The sequence below is a fragment of the Pollicipes pollicipes genome, unplaced genomic scaffold (assembly GCF_011947565.3).
Source record: "Pollicipes pollicipes isolate AB1234 unplaced genomic scaffold, Ppol_2.1 Scaffold_1600;HRSCAF=1878_pilon_pilon_pilon, whole genome shotgun sequence".
NCBI classification, from domain to species: Eukaryota; Metazoa; Arthropoda; class Thecostraca; order Pollicipedomorpha; family Pollicipedidae; genus Pollicipes; species Pollicipes pollicipes.
The window spans coordinates 24,038,692-24,056,892 of record NW_023595962.1 but is presented as its reverse complement, the minus strand read 5'-3'; the positions used below and the strand labels follow the sequence as shown (position 1 = coordinate 24,056,892).

Below are 18,201 nucleotides of genomic sequence, written 5' to 3'. Positions count from 1 at the left end.
TGAGAGGTCTGCGGCACTTCAGACATCAATCTGGAGTTTGACCTTATTTGACCCGAAGGTCAAGATTAAGGAACCTCAACCTTGGACACAAGTGATTTCACAAACAGGCCATCATGTCCTGTGAATTTGAGGTCTCCTAGCCCTGTTAGTTTTTGGGACCTCAGCGGTCAAATTCCCTCCCCCCCCCCTTCCGAGCATGTGGCAATCAACCGGCCATCCAAGTGTGTGTTCAGTTTAATTTTTCTTGGGCTGTTTCGCGACAATTGCAAACACCAGGTAGCTTGATGATCTAGGCCAAGGAGGTACACTTGACCCATGTGTTAAACCCTAGCGTTATGGCCATAAGCTGTGTCTCTTTAAAGGGACCGTACTCCCGCAGTGCTGGTCTCGGCTGCACACCAGTTTGAACGTGCTATGCGGGCGTCCTACCCCTCTTAAAAACTCTGCAATTAGCAGAACACCTCTGCGCATTGAAACATCCATCCCTCGCCCCTCCCCGGCGCCGAACTTCACGAGACTGCGCCGTGAGAATGGCTGCAACCTGTCCTGCGACCTGTCATGGGCAGGTCACCGCCCTGGCGCGTCCTGGGCGCTCTGCTCCCCCGCTCCTGGCCTCTGACCCTGGCGCTTCCGCCATGGTCCTGACCGCCGCCGCCATTGCAGGAGGCGGGTTCGCGTGCGCGTTGTGCGGCCGTGTCTACCGACGACGCAACGCGCTGGCGGCGCACCGCCGCACGCACGAGGGTGCGACCACGTGCGACGTGTGCGGAGCGCACATCAGCACCGTTCACAACCTGCGCCAGCACCTGCGCATGGTGCACCGGCTGCCGACGGAGGAGGCGCGTCGCAGGACGGTCGGCCGCGGCTGGAGGGGCTGGCGCCGCGCCCTCTAGCGGCCGCCGGTGGCGAAGGTGCGCTGCTAGCGCGCGGACCGTGCGGAGATGTGCGGTGTAGGGGAGCTGGTGGGAGCTGGGATGGTGCGTCTGCCGGACGTTTCGACTGTGGGATCATTGTACGGCATGCGATTGTGTGAGGATTGGCTCACTGGTTGGTGTGTGATAACGTCGTAGCGGATGTAGAGACGTGCAGAATCCTCCAGGTGGTTAAAAAGAATGCTCAACAATTAAGGTTACTGAAGCAGGCACCAGACATGATGAAATACGCACATTTATAGCTATTGGTAAGCTTTTGTGTGGGAAAGACTGCTCTAGACAACACATTTCTCTATTTGGCAAATATGCTTGTCAATACGTCATTGTTTGATTGCGTCATGGAACGTTTGTAGTGCTGCCAAACTGTTCTTACGAAATTAATATCCTGGAACCCACGTAGATTACTCCGATCTCCGGAGAGGTACTCGTGGCGGTGCTGGAGGTCTTGCTGAACCACATATCGTTATTTTCCCGTGTTTTGACCCTTGTCGTGGCGTTCTTGCCCATTCATTTGTGAGTTTATGGTGTTTGATGTATTCGCATACTCGACTATGGCGATATTCTTAATGTATTATGTTACGAGTCTTATACCCGTAATAACCAGCACCTATGTCCAACTTCTTATATTTTGTACCACAAAACGTGATTCGTGATTGAAAATTATGAAGCCTGCAGAACATTGACACAGCCAATTGATGTCTGGTAGGTCTGGAAATCGTGCTAACGAACACCAGATATGGATGACTCGGTGATTATAGTTCTCTTGGCCTAAACGACCGCTTGGCCAATGGCATGGCAGAATTTGAATGATGTTTTTATGGCGTGCGAACTTTCTGTGTCATTTCCATTTTCTGGTCATTTTCCAGAAAATTGTGCTCACCAACACCAGATATTAACTACTCGACGATCGTATCCTTCTTGGCCTTATGTTGACCACCTGACTTGGCCTTATGTTGACCAATGCCGTATGACCAATGGTGTGGCAGGATTTCAGCGACATCATTTTTTGGCGTCGGAGGACGTTTATTCCATGACGTCATGCGTGGCTGAACGAGCCTGAAATAGTCTGCACATCTTAGTGGGCGTGTAGCTCAGAAACTGGAGGGTTATAGGTTTTAAGAAGTGCAGGGCTGTGAGCTGTACCGAATGCTCTTCAAGATGGCTATTTCATTTTTTAAAGTCCAACAAAAATGTGATCGCTCCCTTTAATGCTTGATGCAACTGAGCCTGTTTGCGGTAGAGAAGCAGCTTCTGCGGAAACAGCGTTGGTTGCATTGTTCACCGGCCAAGGTCGCCGCAATAACGTGTGAGGTCAAAGGCGATAGATCTGCTTGGGCTTTTCTGGAGCATTTGGTAATGCTAATGACAGTTCAGTGATCACCCTTTCGGTGCTACGGAGATCTTGGATATCTTGTTAGTGGCATGTGACATCCTCAAATGTTTCTCTCTGTTCTTGCGAGAGGTTTGGACTTCAAACTCTTCTAAGAAGACTTTTTTATAAGAGCTTGGAAATCGAAAATGTCGATAATTTTGCATTCAGCACCCCCCCCCCCCCCCCCACTCAAATATTAAAGAGCCCATCCTTGGTAGCTACGTGCCGTAGTGCTTAGTAAGTTAGCCTTTATTCAAGTTGTAACAGTGAGCCTTCATATCGCAAAGGGGCGCTAAATCCTCAGTACGGAACCCGACTGAACCCTTTCGGGTATCGACCCAGGTGACCGCGTGATTGCAACTCTCCCAGTGACACCCAATAACAGCTGCTCTGTCTCGTGATGCAACTCTCCCAGTGACACCCAATAACAGCTGCTCTGTCTCCTGATGCAACTCTCCCAGTGACACCCAATAACAGCTGCTCTGTCTCCTGATGCAACTCTCCCAGTGACACCCAATAACAGCTGCTCTGTCTCCTGATGCAACTCTCCCAGTGACACCAATAACAGCTGCTCTGTCTCATGATGCAACTCTCCCAGTGACACCCAATAACAGCTGCTCTGTCTCGTGATACAACTCGCCCAGTGACACCCAATAACAGCTGCTCTGTCTCCTGATGCAACTTTCCCAGTGACACCCAATAACAGCTGCTCTGTCTCCTGATGCAACTCTCCCAGTGACAACCCATAAACAGCTGCTCTGTCCCGTGATGCAACTCGCCCAGTGACACCCAATAACAGCTGCCCTGTCTCATGATGCAACTCTCCCAGTGACACCCAATAACAGCTGCTCTGTCTCCTGATGCAACTCTCCCAGTGACACCCAATAACAGCTGCCTCTGGTCTCGTGATGCATCCTTCTCACTCACAACCCAATAACAGCTGCTCTGTCTCCTGATGCAACTCTCCCAGTGACACCCAATAACAGCTGCTCTGTCTCGTGATGCATCCTTCTCACTCACACCCAAAATGATTGCTCTTAAAGTAGCCGTGCTTTAAGGACAACGTGGACGGCTGGTTGCTGGTCAACGCTGACCGATGCGATCTTGTCAAAGCGGCTTGTGAGAAGCGTATCTGTTCTGCCAGCTGCATACGGACTGCGTCCCCATACAATACCTGTCTGGGCACAGCTCCGCGCACAGCGGTTGCCTAGCAATGTATACACAAAAACTTGCACTGCCTGGGACAGACCAGGTCAAGTTGGTGGACGCAGGCAGGCTGTCGCTAAAATGCGCGGCGGAACGAAGATATTATAGATGCTTTTTTGTCATTGGAGCGTCAGGACGCCTTTAGTATCTTAGGTTGTTGAACGTCGCTTGCCTCTCGCGCCGGCGGGAACCGTGGGTACTGCGGAGAATGGAACACTGGTTTTTTCAGACGCGCGGCACGACTACACCACCAGCGCCCCAATACACGCATCTCTATCCAATCTTGTACACTTGAATTGTGTCTATGCCCTCGTACATCAAAACCGAAAACACGGCTTCCCAAGCACGTTGCGAAATTGCAATTTTGTTATCGCAATATCAGCCCTCACTATGCCGGGAAGCAACCCCAAGCTGCTAATGTCGGTGGCTTGAGTTACTTGAACCGAACTCTTCACACCGAAGCTCTCCCTGGTAACCTGCGCAGATCAAACTATGGTGCTTCCCACAAGTCCCTCCCGACCTTCTTTGCATGTAACTAAATTTCAGAACAGTTTCAGTCAAACTGCAATCTGGGGGAAAACCGCGGCCCGACAACGGTATTTTTGATAAGAAAATGTAAAAAATACGCGTGCTTTTAAAATTGCATGGAAAACATTTTATTTGGGGGAGGATTGAGGAGAAATGTTCCCCTCCCCAGTGGCTACACCTATGCGATTCCCAAACCACTGACTGCCTTCTGTGCTATCCCAAAGCCACTGCACCTATACTATTCCCAAACCACTGACTGCCTTCTATGCTATCCCCAAACCACTACACCTATGCTATCCCCAAACCGCGGACTGCTTTCTATGCTACCCCCAAACCACTACACCTATACTGTTCCCAAACCACTGACTGCCTTCTATGCTATCCCCAAACCACTACACCTATGCTGTTCCCAAACCACTGACTGCATTCTATGCTACCCCCAAACCACTACACCTATACTATTCCCAAACCACTGACTGCCTTCTATGCTATCCCCAAACCACTACACCTATGCTATCCCCAAACCGCTGACTGCCTTCTATGCCATCCCCAAACCGCTACACCTATACTATTCCCAAACCACCGACTGCCTTCTATGCTATCCCCAAACCACTACGCCTATGCTATCCCCAAACCGCTGTCTGCCTTCTATGCTATCCCCAAACCGCTGACTGCCTTATTCCCTCAGACTGGCATCAGACGCACGTGTGCGACGCTTGCGGCCGCAAGTACAAGTCGCGCGACGCGCTCGTGGCGCACCGCAAGCGCCACGAAGGCCGCACCACGTGCCACCTATGCGGCACGACGACCAGCAACGTGCAGAACCTGCGGAGCCACCTGGAGCTGGTGCACCACCTGCCGCGGGCCGAGGTGCGCAGGGTAACCGGCTTCCGCGGCGGGTGGCGCTGAGTGGCGCTCGGTCGGCCGTACTGGCGACCTCAATGGTCTCCTCGGCCTTGCCCTCAAGGCGACTAAAGCAACATGTTCTTAGTGTCCTGAAGGTGTGGAGCGAGAAGATGTGGATAGCGAGACTGGATGCTGGAACTGCGCTTTGTCGATTCGTGCTGGAGCCGCTGGGCCGGCCGGGGGTGGTGCTGTTCATTCGGCAGCCCGCGCAGTCAGGTCACGTGACTGTGCTTGGTGTGGGGCTGGTGGTACAGAAGAGGTGGTCATGTTCCAGGGTAGCATGTCAAGGTAGGATTTCGACATAAGCCACCATGCCATCGTCATCGCATATCAGGCAAAAGGACCGGCAACTGTTCTTACGGAGCTCGCTGTGGTGTCTTTTTATGCAGGTGGGATGGACTTTGATGATGATTTACTGATGATGATGATGATGATGATTTATTCACCTTACATTGCTGGCAGACGTAGGACTGTATTGTTTGTGGAAATACGCAAGGTGAGAACATGGGATTTGCGTGTCTTGGAAGCCTTAGGAAATGAAGCCTGACATGCCCTCGCGTTTAACGTTTATTTTGAATCTAGGCTTATCTCCGCAATGTCCGGAATGCGACTGTTTTGTTCTTAGATCTCAGTCTTTTCACTGTGTTTTGTTCTCGTACAGTGTTCATAAACTGTCGTGTCGCTCTGGACCATCTATCGATCGCAGAAATACATTCGCTGTTTGTGGCAATACAGGGATAGTCGCCGTCGTCAATTACGTAATGTTTGCTTCGCATTTCGCCCTTTATAACATACAAAGCGTAGCCGACTGTCAATACGCAATCTTTGTGTGCCGTTGGAGCTCGGGGAATATCGCTGATATCTCAATTTATCTGCGCGCTTCTGGACAGAAATCGGCCGTTTTGCTGTCGCCACGTTCCAGGGCCCCGGGGCGCACGTGGACGCGATGCCAGCTAAGAATTGGCAGAGAACTGACCCTCCTCCCTCAACTGTAGTCAAGTTTGTCTACCCAGCGCCGAGTACGCTATGTCACACCTTGTACCGGCCGGCGGAGCGCCCCCCTTCGGTCAGCCGTCGTCACTGGACAATACTGCGCTTCCTGGAGCGGTTGGCTCGTATGCAGTCACGTCCCGTCGCGAAAAAAAAAACTCCAAACAAGTCAACCATATATTTTGTAAGGCACAGAACCACACACTTGTAAATATGATACATAGATACATACATAAAACAATGTCCTGCCCGTCAGCCTCAGTCTTTGGCCCGGCCCGGGTAAGTATCACGTTTCCAAAGCCGCAGCCCGACCACGAACCGTTCCCGTAAAATCGCAACATCCAGCGACAAACCTCAAAAACCCGCAGACTGCCGTGGACATTTCTCCAGACGGCTCGACAAAATCCCCATCCGGGTGACCAGGGGCGCCGCACAGAGAACGTGCTACGCCGCCGACCCGAGACGCGGAGAACTGCACGGGAACATTGCACATCGCAGACGCCGCGACGTCGTGACGTCACCACTGCGGGCGGTGACGTCACTGGAGCCCAACGGCGACGTCACCGGAGAGGAATGCAGACATCGCGGGAATGACGGCCAACTATCACAGCAGAGGCGACAGGCGGCGGGCGTCTTTGGTAGCGAGGCCCCAGAGGCCGCGGAGGGGCCGGCGCGGGAGGAGCGGGGGTCGGCTCCAGCCGCCACAGCTTTCCGCGCGGTCTTCAGCTGCGCAGGCCAGCGACTGAGCGGGGTCGACAGCGGAGCAAGACCCTGACGCGCACCCAGGCGAACGTGGCTGCTCCACGGGGTCTTGTTTCGAGCCTTTGCAGCCAGCTCACAAGGCTGCTGTATGAGCCCAGAGCAATCCGCGTCGTTCTGAAGAAAAGCACAGCATTTCGCCGGCGATCTAGAGACCTTGCTCCTCTCGACCCGCGACCGCGACGCCCACACCGCACCTCCGTCACATACCACCGCGCCGCCGTCGCCGCCGCCGCCGCCGCCCCATCCGTGCCATCCATCACTGGTCGGGGACCTCAGAGATGCGCTGCAGCAGACTGCGGATGTAGCGGCCCACGCGCGCGTTGCCGCTCTCCTTCTGCGGCGGTCGCGGCGAGCCGGTCGGCCGTGGCGCCTGCCGCTCCTCTCGCACGGTCGCCGAGCGCGCCACGCGCGCCACCGGCCGCGCCGCCGCCGCCGCCTTCACACTCCCCGCTCTTCTGCAGTCGAGCGGCCCCGGCCGTCGCCGCCGGCGGGGGGCGGCGGCGACGGCGACGGCGGCGCAGCATGCGCCGTCAGGATCTGGTGGATGAGGCCCTGGCTGGGCGGCATCAGCGCCGGGTCCGGCCGCGTCTCGCCCGTGTAGCGGTAGCCGAACCGAGCGTCTGACTTGGCCGCCGTCGCCGGCATCGGCGTCGTCTGGCTGTCGGCACCGCCGTCCAGGGCGCTCAGCCGCTCCAGCACGCCGCCGCGCCGGCCCGGCTCCGGGCTGGCGCGCGACGAGCCCAGCGAGGCGGTCGGCGAGGCGGCCTCCAGACGCGCCTCGCGCAGGCGGCGCTCCATCTCGCGACGCAGCGCGCGGATGTCGGCGGCCGTGCGTGCCAGCGTCTCGGCCGGGCCGGGCGGCTCTGCGGCGCCGCCGTCGCCGTCGCCGCTGCCGCCGCCGCTGCCGCCGCCGCCGGTGCTGCCGCCGCCGCCGGTGCTGCCGCCGCTGCTGGTGCGGCTGAGCGCGCTCAGAATCTGGCCGATAGCGTGGCTCTGCGTGGCCGGGATCTTGGAGGCCGAGTCTGCCGGGCGGCGCGCGGAACGGGGCGGCTCGGCTGTGGCCGGCCTGGCCTGTCGGCGGCACACTACCGTAAGATGAGGCTCTCAGCTGGGTCACACGTGTCTCCCAGAAGCGTCAGACACATACGTGTCTCTCAGATGGGTCATACGTGTGCCTCAGATGGGTCAGACGTGCCTCTCAGATGGGTCATACGTGTCTCTCAGATGGGTCAGACGTGCCTTGGCCCGACAGCAGTGACCGTGGGAGGGGGGGGGGGGGGAACCTGACAGGCTACGACGGACGGCCGCCGGAGGGGGTCGGTACCCCCGTGGCGAGGCGGTGCCCTTCCGGGGGAGACACGCGGTCACCTCAGCGGAGACGTTAAGCAGCATGTGTCGGGCTCAGACGCTGGGTGACACCGTGACGAGGGCAACCGTCGTCAACCGTACAACCGTCAACCGTCGTCGTAGGCACAACCGTCGTCACCAGCCACGAGGACGACGACGAACACGGAGGGATGCGGTCACCGTCACCAAGGAGGCCAGACCGAAACACACGGCCACCAAAGCAAGGCCAGCACGGGAGCCAACTACACCACGGGCGGAAATAAGGCCCATTGGAACGGTGAGCTGGGGATGCATCAAAGGCACGTGGCGCGAACAGCGGCGAGGGTCAGCGGACAGACAGATATGCCGCTGCAACCGGCCCTCGCGTCTGCCGCGCTGTGAAATCAGTGGGGAAGTGCCGTGGTGAGGAGGGCCGCGCGCGAGGCAAGCGAAAAAATCAACGACTTAGTTCGTCCGCGAACATGAAGATTACGGGCAGGCAACACGCCTGGTTCCTTGCAAGCGGGACATTGCAAGCGTCGTTGCATGCAGGATATGGATATGTTGCATGCAGGTCACAGGATATCGCGTCACGCAAAGCAAAACGTCTCGGAGAAAATAGCGCAAAGCTCACGAAACAAGTAAAACACAACAAGCACAAGACCAGTCGAGCAAAACAAACCAAGACGCACCCAGGCGGCACGTCTGCGCTCCAAAAAAGCAGACAAAGCATGTGCAGACACTCGATAAGAGGAGCCTGGTAAAGACGTGCAAAAAGGGCAACTAACAAGACAAGGACCCTAGGGAAACAAAAAAATAACCACTTTCTGATAGCCTATTCCGTACTGGCATGCAATACGCATTTGTGAGACTTTCACCCAATGAAATACTGGCTGCACTCGACAGGACTGTTTCGTTTGTGAGGAGATGGCGGTGCCATGACAGTTACCAAGGCGCAAGCTAGAGGAAGTGCCGACAAAGAAGCAGCGGCCCCTACAGACCCTTTACCGCTTATACGCTATTCTATTTTCAATACAAGTGACATGAGTTGACGCCAACAGGATAAGACAGCCGCGAATTTCAGGGTTTGTTAGCACTAAGGGCGACGCAAAATCCACCGATAAGAGACCATCTTGCTCACAGGTTTGAGCCACGATCCGTTTAGAGCCGTTACAAGCCCCACTACCACCGTGCTATTTAGTGTCGTGGCAGACCAACGCGACTCCGGAGAGCCGGAGGTCGTTTGGGAAGCGCCAGTTGCGGACTACGAGGGACAAACAAGACAGCTGGGGCGCTGACAGGACCACGTCGCTCATCTCGAGGGCAGGCAAATCAGAGCATTTTTGTTGCGCTCCCTCCCAGGCCGCCAAAAAACATAACACTAGTGCGATCGATGTCGGAGTGGGGACCTGAGCTGGCACCAAACGCGCTCCCAGCCTCTTCTCGCGCGACAAGAACGCCCTACAGACGACACGAGCCGGGACATGAGACAGGCGACGAGGACTAAAGAGCGGCCCGCACTGAGGGGAAAGCCGGTGACGGTGAGGGCGGGCGGAGCGGGGGAGGGGGGGGGGGAGGGGGGCAGTCATTACCTGCCCAGCGGACATCGCTGCCAGCCCAGTCCCTAGTCCAGCTTCACCTGTGCGCGGGCAAAGACGCCGTGAAACCATGCAGGGCAAAAACTGGACCAGAAAACACTAGCGGGGAGCCGAAGGGAAAGCCGGCAACGCGCAGGCGGTGGCGGCAAAACCAACAGACAGGCGGCGGTTAGCATGGAAGACGTGCAGATTCCAGGCTGTTTAGTAGGGCATGCCGATAGTCACACAAGATGCCACATTTATTAGCTACCAGAACACCAGCCGGTGAGCTGAACGGCATGTCATCCACGGGGTGCCAGTCTTCGACGCCGCGCGATTGAAACGACTCGGTCCGATGCCAGTCAAACGGCGCCCCGGCCTGAGACGGGACCGCACAACAAGCCGCCCCGGGCGGCCTCGCTCTTGACGCCTTGCCACACGACCGGCAATCGTCGCTATGACGTCCTCACCCCGCGTCACCACTGCGATCTACCAACGGTTCGGCGTCTCCGGGCGTTACTGCGAGACAGCGGAGCGAAGCCCCGCGCGAATGACATGCCATCGTGCGTCACCGACGTCCCCCACCTGCTCCGCGAGCACCCGTGCTTAGCGTGAGAGAACGTCAGGCGCCTGCGCGCACACTTACAGAGCCTAGTTAGACAGCCAGAGAGATTAGGTCTTTCCTTCGGTCCGCAGCCAAAGCTCGCAGAGAGCGCGGGCGCGTACCTTAGTCTTGACCTCTTCCTGGGCGCGGTCGGGGCCGCGCGGGCCCGGCGGCGGCGTCGGCGGCGCGCCGGCCGCGCGGCGCAGCGTCCAGTTCAGCTGGCGCATGGCGCGCACTGTGGCGAGATCGCCGCCGGCGCCGGCCCGCCCGCCGCCGCCGCCCTCGCCCGCGCCGGCGCCGGTGCTCAGCGACCCCACCGAGCGGACCAGCTCCGACCGCCCGCGTCCGCCAGGCCGCCCGCCCTGACGGGGGCTGGGGCGGGGGCGGGGGCGGGGGTGCCGCGGCCGCTGCCGCCGCCGGCCGCCGTCTGTCCGTCGCCATGCGTGTCCGGAGCGTGGCCGGCGTCGCTGCCGTGTCGGGCTGGCCGCGCGCACCCAGCACCGGTATGCTCGAGTGTCCCAGGCTTCGGTCGTGCGGCGAGGCCGACAGGCTGGCGCCGCCCCATGCGCGCGGCCGGCCGACCGGCGCGCGGCCCGCGCGGCGCCCGCCGGCGACGGCGACGGCGTCTCCAGCTTGCCGGAGCCGGGCGCGCGTGCCCTCCAGCTCGATCCGGCGCTCCTCCAGCTGCCGCCAAATACCACGGTCAGGTCAGGTCAGGCCCAGGCCCGGCGGCGTAATGACAGGCGGGGTGCGCGAAAGGCCAGCTCGACTCCGGAAGATGAACAACGGGCTGGACGGGCTGGACGGGGTGGACAGAGTGGACAGGGTGGACGGGATGGACGAGATGGAGTAGAAAATCGCCATATTTTGTGAGTAACAAGAAGTTGTCTAGGAGCAGATGGGTTACGCTGCCGCAAGACAAGCTCCAGCAAGACAAGACAAGACAAGACAAGACAAGCTCCAGCTAGGACAAGACAAGACAAGACAAGCTAGGACAAGACAAGACAAGACAAGCTCCAGCTAGGACAAGGCAAGACAAGACAAGCTCCAGCTAGGACAAGGCAAGACAAGACAAGCTCCAGCTAGGTAAAAATGCCTGCGTTATTCGACAACAAAGACGAAAGAGCTCCTCGAACCGCTACAGCAAGCGGCAAATCCAACAGTGCTACACCGGTGTTCAGGTCTAGTTCGTCACCCCAAACCAGACCTAAACCCACGTATTCATCGTGGCAGCTTGTACCCGGGCTCCCGGCATCCGCCCTTTGCGCTATCTCTGTTCCGCGTGTCGTTCGCTTCGCGTGAGCCCCTCACATGCGATCTGTCACCGTTCGTGCGCCCCCCCCCCCCCCCCCTGTGGCGTAGGTGCGCGCTGTTTGGGGCCGAATTTTTTTTTCATTGGGATTATCATGGGCGCAGGTAAAACACGTGACTTAAGATTTCGTTGCTTTGCGAAATGCTTTTATTTTTAAAAAAACTGGTATTGAGGAAGCCGTAAAGGCATGTGACTGTTTCTGGCTCAAGATACTTTTGGTTTATGTTCCTCCGCACCAGTACAGCATCCTGTTTAAGAATCCGCCCATAACAGACCAAAATACGTAATTAATATCATTTGGGGTGTTGCGCATGTATGTCATATTTATCCGAAATGTGGATGGCATAACCGAGCGGCTGCTTCAACACAAATCATAAGGTCGTTCAATGCATTAGCGAGGAACATTATTCACATAGCTAAGACAATAGTAACAGGCTTATTCCTCGGGGGAACGCCAGGAGAATGGAGATATAGTTGGGTTAATACTTCGGCAACATGTGTTTATCAAAACAATAGTTGTATTGTAGTTTATCGAAATAATAGTATTGTTTCGAGAAAAGCATATTGTCCGAAATATCAACCTAACTATATCTCTACTCTTCCGGTTTTTCTCCGAGGAATAAGGCTATTATTACTGTCTTATCTATACCAATCGTAAGACACACAGAAAAACACACCACGCGCCGGGCATTTTGAATGCGAAATGTTGGACACAGCGTTGGTATTCGCGGTATGTCTCAAGCGGCATCCACCCGCACTGCAATAAAACTTGGCACGACTTTGACCGCACCCTGGCGCGCTATCAAAGCCGAAGCCGCACCTGCAGGCGCAGATCACCGTTGGTTCGCTGCAGGGCGGCCACCTTATTGCGGGGGTCGGCTTCAGGCGCCGCGTCGAGGTCACCGCCACCGGGGTCACGCTTAGGGTCACCACCCAGCGCCGCCAGCTGACTGCGCAGGACCTGGGAACGCACCCGGCAGATGTCACCACTGGCGCGCGCGACTGGGCATGGCACGCACAAACCGGACCAACCAAGCCATCCTGGCGGCCACAACACGCGCCAAGTCATCCGCCCATTACACAGCGTGCTGCAGGACTACGTAAAGGACGTTGGGAAGCAGACCCTGCCCGTGAATCAGCCCCGCCACGTGATGCCCTACACCATGTGCGACTCCATGAAACTGGTGATGACCAGGTGGAGAGTTACAGCGTGATGACCCATGCAGGATGAACAAGCTCGCTACCACGCGTGGTGGCAAACGCGTGTTAATCACGGGACAAACACGCTCACCTGCAAACGAGCCACCTCCCGACAAGTGTCTACGCTAACAGGACATGTCTCTCTAACAGCTCCAGATTTCTCACATACCCGGCCCCTCCTCGCCCACCCAACTCACGTGGTCAATCCACCCAATCCACTTTCAAGTGACACCCTTCACTTTGTCATTCTTCAGCTGAGGAAACACCTGCCATCCCGCCGACCCTGTAGTCGTTACAAACACCCGCACATAACGTGATTCGCTACTGACATGCACCCCGTTGCTTCCGCTTAAACACATCGCTATTAGACCTCTCTTCGCGCCAAACGAGACGTGTAGCACACTGGTGGACCCCCTCCCCCCCTCCCCCGTCCCCTCACCACGCTTTCTCCGGGCCGCCACTTACCCCTACCGCCCGGCCCCCGCCCCGCATGTGGCCCGCTCCTCTTCTCCTCTCACCTCAGCCTCCACCAGCATGAGCAGGAGCTGGCGCTGAAGCCGCTGCGGGTCCGACTCGCGCAGAATGGCCGCCACGCGCGCACGGTCCGGCCGCGGCCGCCCGCCCGCCGCCGCGGCTGGCGGCTCCGTCTGCGTGTGGCGGCTCGCCATCTCTGCCGCCGCCGCCGACGGGGCGGCAGCGTCAGCGCCGGCGGTGGCGGCGGCGGTGGACGCGGCGGACGCAGACGACGCCGCCAGGACCCCAGCGCCTGCGCCAGCTCCGCCCTCAGCACCAGCACCAGCACCAGCACCAGCGCCAGCAGCAGAGCCGGGCGGCCGCAGCGAGGCCGGCTCGGTGCCCGTCCGCTTCCGCAGCGACAGCGGCTGCGGGATGCGCGAGGGTAGCCGCAGGTCGGGCGTCGACCTGGCCAGCGGCGCCGGCGTCGCGCGCGGCCGCCGGGTGCGCACGAACTGCTGGTGCATGTCGTGGATGCGCGCGTCCAGCTCGCAGCGCCCGGAGCTGGCCAGGCGCAGCTCCCGGCGCAGCTCCTCGTTGGCGGCCGAGACCATCTGCAGACGGGTCTGGAGACTGGCGGCCTGCCCCTGCGACCGCACCGCCACCTGGCGACGACGCGCCGAGTTAACGCGGGGAGGTGAGCCAGCGACGGTGCTGACATCTAGGAGAGACAACGGGAGTTACGCGGGCAATGTACGCCTGCGACAATGCTGCTACCTAAGGGGAAACACTGTGAAACATTCAGTGCAATATCCTGATGGGCACAACACCACTCTTATGGGACTCATGGTGTGAATCGCAGGGCATGTCGCACAGTTCGATCACAAAGCACACAAATGTCACGGGGTAGATCACCCCCAGTCGATTCCAGCGGCCAGTCAGCGTAAACCCTATGAAAAGAGTGCCTAATCACGGGGGCCGACAACACACAGCATGGAACAACCCTCCCCCATTGGGACGGCCGATTCCGATGCTTCCCTAAAACCTCGGGTGGATTCGGTACGCAATGAGACTCCCTTCCCTGCCCGCTAAGCCAGACACGTTTCGCAACAGCTGTCTGCATGAACGGCCGAGCCACGAGGACCGCGACGCGTGTGCCGCACAGCCGACACGCAAGTCCTCGACACGTGCTGCGGGCGCACGTGTCGAGGGCGCAACACCGGTTCGGCAGGCGCGCGGCACTCACCGCTGTCTCAGAACACTCATATTCACTCTCGGAGTGCTACCACAAGCGATCGTGGCAAGCGTACGAACGCAGCCAGTACAGCAGCAACCAGTGCCCTTCCCAACAGCCCTGATTTCTCCGTTTGGGGGGCGTCATGGCCGAATGGTTACATCGTCGGACTCTCAAGTGGGGGCCTGCGTTTCGATCCCGATTGCGCCATGGTCCCTGAGCGCTAATACGATCATCACAGTCGCTTGCGTCCCATAAAAGTGGCGTGACGATGCGCGTCACGGTTCCTTAAAAAAATAAGATTTCTCCGTTTCACCTCGAACGCCAAAAAGTCCCGTTACACAGGCGAGAAGCGACCGGCACGTCCTCAGGTTACTAGAGATGCGTCCCCGAGCTCCCGACGCGTTAACAGTCGGCTCCCGTTAACAGTCGGCAGTCAGCGATTGCCCCGAGGAGAATGGTCCCCAGCTCAAAAATAGCCGATCCGCACCTCCCGCACCTCTCCGCAGCACCCAACACGCTCAACCGCTGCATCGTCCCTCCTCCACCAGACCTCAGACCAGACCAGACCTGACTGCACACGACCTCAGCGCCCAGGCCGGCCAGGCCTGCTCACTCCCCACTCACAGCACCCCGCCACTCTTCTCCACCTCTCCTCCACAGCGCCCAGTCACTCTCGCACTCCTCCAGAACTCACAGCAGCGCCGCCGCCGTCTCCGCCGCGCCCGCTCACGCCAGCGCGGCCCGCATCACGGCACGCTGCCAGCGCGGCGGCCGCGGCCGGGCCTCCTCCGGCGGCCGCGCCGAGCCGCGCCGGACCACTCAGCGCGCTCAGCCGACCGCGGCACCGCCCAAGGACGCGCCGCCCCAACGGCCCCCTCACGGACGCCACGCCGCAGGCTACGCCCACCCCGCGACCACGCCCACCGGAGCTCCGCCCATCGCCGAACGAATGCCGGTGGTCCTGGTCCGGCGGCGGAGATGCCGCTCCCACCCGGTCACCCGGCGCGAGGTGGCAGCGCGCAGGTGTTGCCATGAGAGCGCTCCCAACGGCGGAGGGCGGCGGTACGGTCCGTGTGACGTCTCAGAAGCGATGACAATTATCCAGCTCGGACCAGAACACCAGCTCTCTCACGAAGCGATGGGGTCTGAGCGGCTCCATGATCGGCTGCGGGCTGGGTGCTGACAGCGCCGGCATGTTTACCGGCTTTCGCTCCGGGCGGCTGACCAGACCCACCTCCGCGGAGGCTCTCCTCGGGAAGATACCTTCAGTTGCACTTACGTGAGGCAATGCTATCTTAATTATCTAGGCACACAGCTAGGCACGTAGCGATGCCCGCGGAGGCTCTCCTCGGGAAGATACCTTCAGTTGCATTTACGTGCGGCAATGCTATCTTAATTATCTAGGCGCACAACTGACGCGATAGCCAGCGTCAACACAACGTATTCCCCGCTTCGCCACCTCCGCTGCGAGCAACTGCCACGACACCCGACGTCGCCACGCCGCAATGCAAAAAAAAAAGAAGAGAAAAATCAGCGCCGCGCATTCTTCCGCGGTCGCGAATCCAACCCAAACACCATCCCACAATCCCACTCCATCCTCCAATCCCACTCCAATCCCAATCCATCTGAATCCCACACTTCCTACGCCAAACCGTGGCAGACAAAATCTTCCCGCGCCGGGAATCGAACCCAGCCCTCGCGCTGCGTCGGGCACTGACCAGCTCCATGGCGAGCAGGCGCTCCAGCAGGAGGTCGCGCTCCTGCATGAGCCGCTCGACCTCCGTCAGCGCCGAGATGTACTCGTCCCGGGGCCGCAGCACCGGCAGGCTTAGCGGGGGCGGATAGTCGCCGGCCGCGCCGCCGTGCGGCTGCAGCAGCGGCGACCTGCCGGCAGCGGCGCCGTCAGCATCAGCATCAACATCAGCGTCAGCATCAGCATTATCACCATCATCACCTCCACTAACATAATCAGCAGGTAGAATCGACTCAGTTATAATCGGCATCAGTTATAATCGAAGTCAGTCACAATAGACACCAGTTATAAGTGACGTCAGTTATACTTGACATCAGTTGGAATAAACACCAGTTACAATCGACATCATTACACTCGACATCAGTTATAATCGACATTATCATGTTCTACACCACCATCAGGGGCATGACCGGTGCCATTATGATGATCATCAGCAGTGTCATCGTCAAAATAACCACAATCGGCTTCATTAGTAAAATGCCACGGTCGTTATCATGGTTATACTTGCAATCAAGGTCGTTGTCCGTGATAAAAATATCACGTGGGATGGACTGACGCAAATGATGACGTTTGAATCTGAGCACATCGCGACCAACACACACAAACACAACGATGATAACAATCAGCACCACAAACACAAACACAACGAGGATAGCAATCAGCACCACAAACACAGACACAACGAGGATGACAATCCGCACCACAAGCACAAACAACGAAGATAACAATCACCACCACAAACACAAGCACAACAAAGACAGCAATCGGCGCCACAAACACAAACACAAGCACAACAATCACAAAACGGCAGCTCACTCCCAACGGCTGAGGTGAACGCAGGTGAGCATCTGCACAACTGGCGTCTGAAGAAGCAGCGAGATCGGGGCCAATATGCGCTCTCTATGGCCTCTTACCGCTTGCACTCCACAGATGTGGTGAGGCCTGTTCCCTTTCGTTATGGTGACGCCACCGTGACGTCACAGTGACGCACGAGTGCTTTGTACCTCCCAGTTTTACGATTCGCGACACAGTTTCTTTCCGTCCGCTGGCGCCGCAAATCTGACGAATGTTTCGTTCACACTCCGGAGCACATCAGCCGCACACATCCGGGAAGTGTCCTACTGCTGCGCAGGCATTCCCTCCGTGTCCGTTGAGCAAGGCCTTCGAGACCCGACGAACGCAACACCGGCCACACACACACACACACACACACACACACACACACACACGCACGCACGCACGCACGCACGCACGCACGCACGCACGCACGCACACACACACACACACACAGCACACGCACACGCACACGCACACGCACACGCACACGCACACACACACACCCAGAGAAGGTGTGGCCTGACTCGAACGACACGCCTGGTCAGCACACATTGCCTACGTCGTATACACAGACAGGGCCCGAGGCACTGAGTACGCTGTCGATTCAAACTCAGCGAAACTGCACGTCCTAACCGATCTGAACGACAACTCGAAGTTGTCTCACAAGCCACCACCGTCACAGGCGAAGCCAGCAAATACGGCAGTGATCGCGAAGGGCAGGGAGACCGCTGGCAACAATTGGCAAAATGGAGACAGCAAGACCCACGCGCACGGTGGCGACCCCAGCGAGGCACGTTCGAGCGCCAGCGAGCAGAACAGGGCCGCGGCCGCCGCCGCCGGCGCCTTACGTAACGCGACGCAGCCGTCCAGAAACCCCGCATCGCTCGCAGATTACTTCCGCGCCGCGCGGCCGCCACGCAAACCCGCTCGGGCGCGGCGTGTTGACATACATTGCGGGCGCGCGCCAACGTGCATGTGAGGTAGCGTCCAGGTAAACACGGCCTAACTGCCGGGAAAGACGCTGACACTATGGCTCTGTAGCCGGTGTCCAGTCATAACAGTAGTTACTGAGGTTTGACGACGCGTGCAGCTCCAAGTCCGTTAGCGTCATCATAGCTCAGGCCGACTGCCGCGGTTGGGAGGGGGGGGGGGGCGACCAGCGAATGCCCCTCCCCCAACTAGCCCATACCGTGCCCTAGCTGTTCT

General features: G+C 58.3%; 1 protein-coding gene and 1 long non-coding RNA gene across 2 annotated transcripts; one reads left to right on the top strand and one right to left on the bottom strand.

Moving 5' to 3' along the window:
- Positions 1-635: 635 nt before the first annotated feature.
- LOC119114811 (replication initiator 1) lies at positions 636-4,947 on the top strand. The gene is made up of 2 exons (XM_037238852.1): positions 636-843; positions 4,727-4,947. Exons 1-2 carry the CDS (start codon positions 636-638, stop codon positions 4,945-4,947), a joined length of 429 nt encoding a protein of 142 aa, XP_037094747.1.
- Positions 4,948-10,846: 5,899 nt separating this feature from the next.
- LOC119099820 (uncharacterized) lies at positions 10,847-13,327 on the bottom strand. The gene is made up of 3 exons (XR_005094420.1): positions 13,234-13,327; positions 12,336-12,476; positions 10,847-10,887 (listed from the first exon to the last, which is right to left on the bottom strand). It is a non-coding gene; the product is annotated as an uncharacterized LOC119099820 (long non-coding RNA).
- Between the last annotated feature and the right edge of the window lie 4,874 nt (positions 13,328-18,201).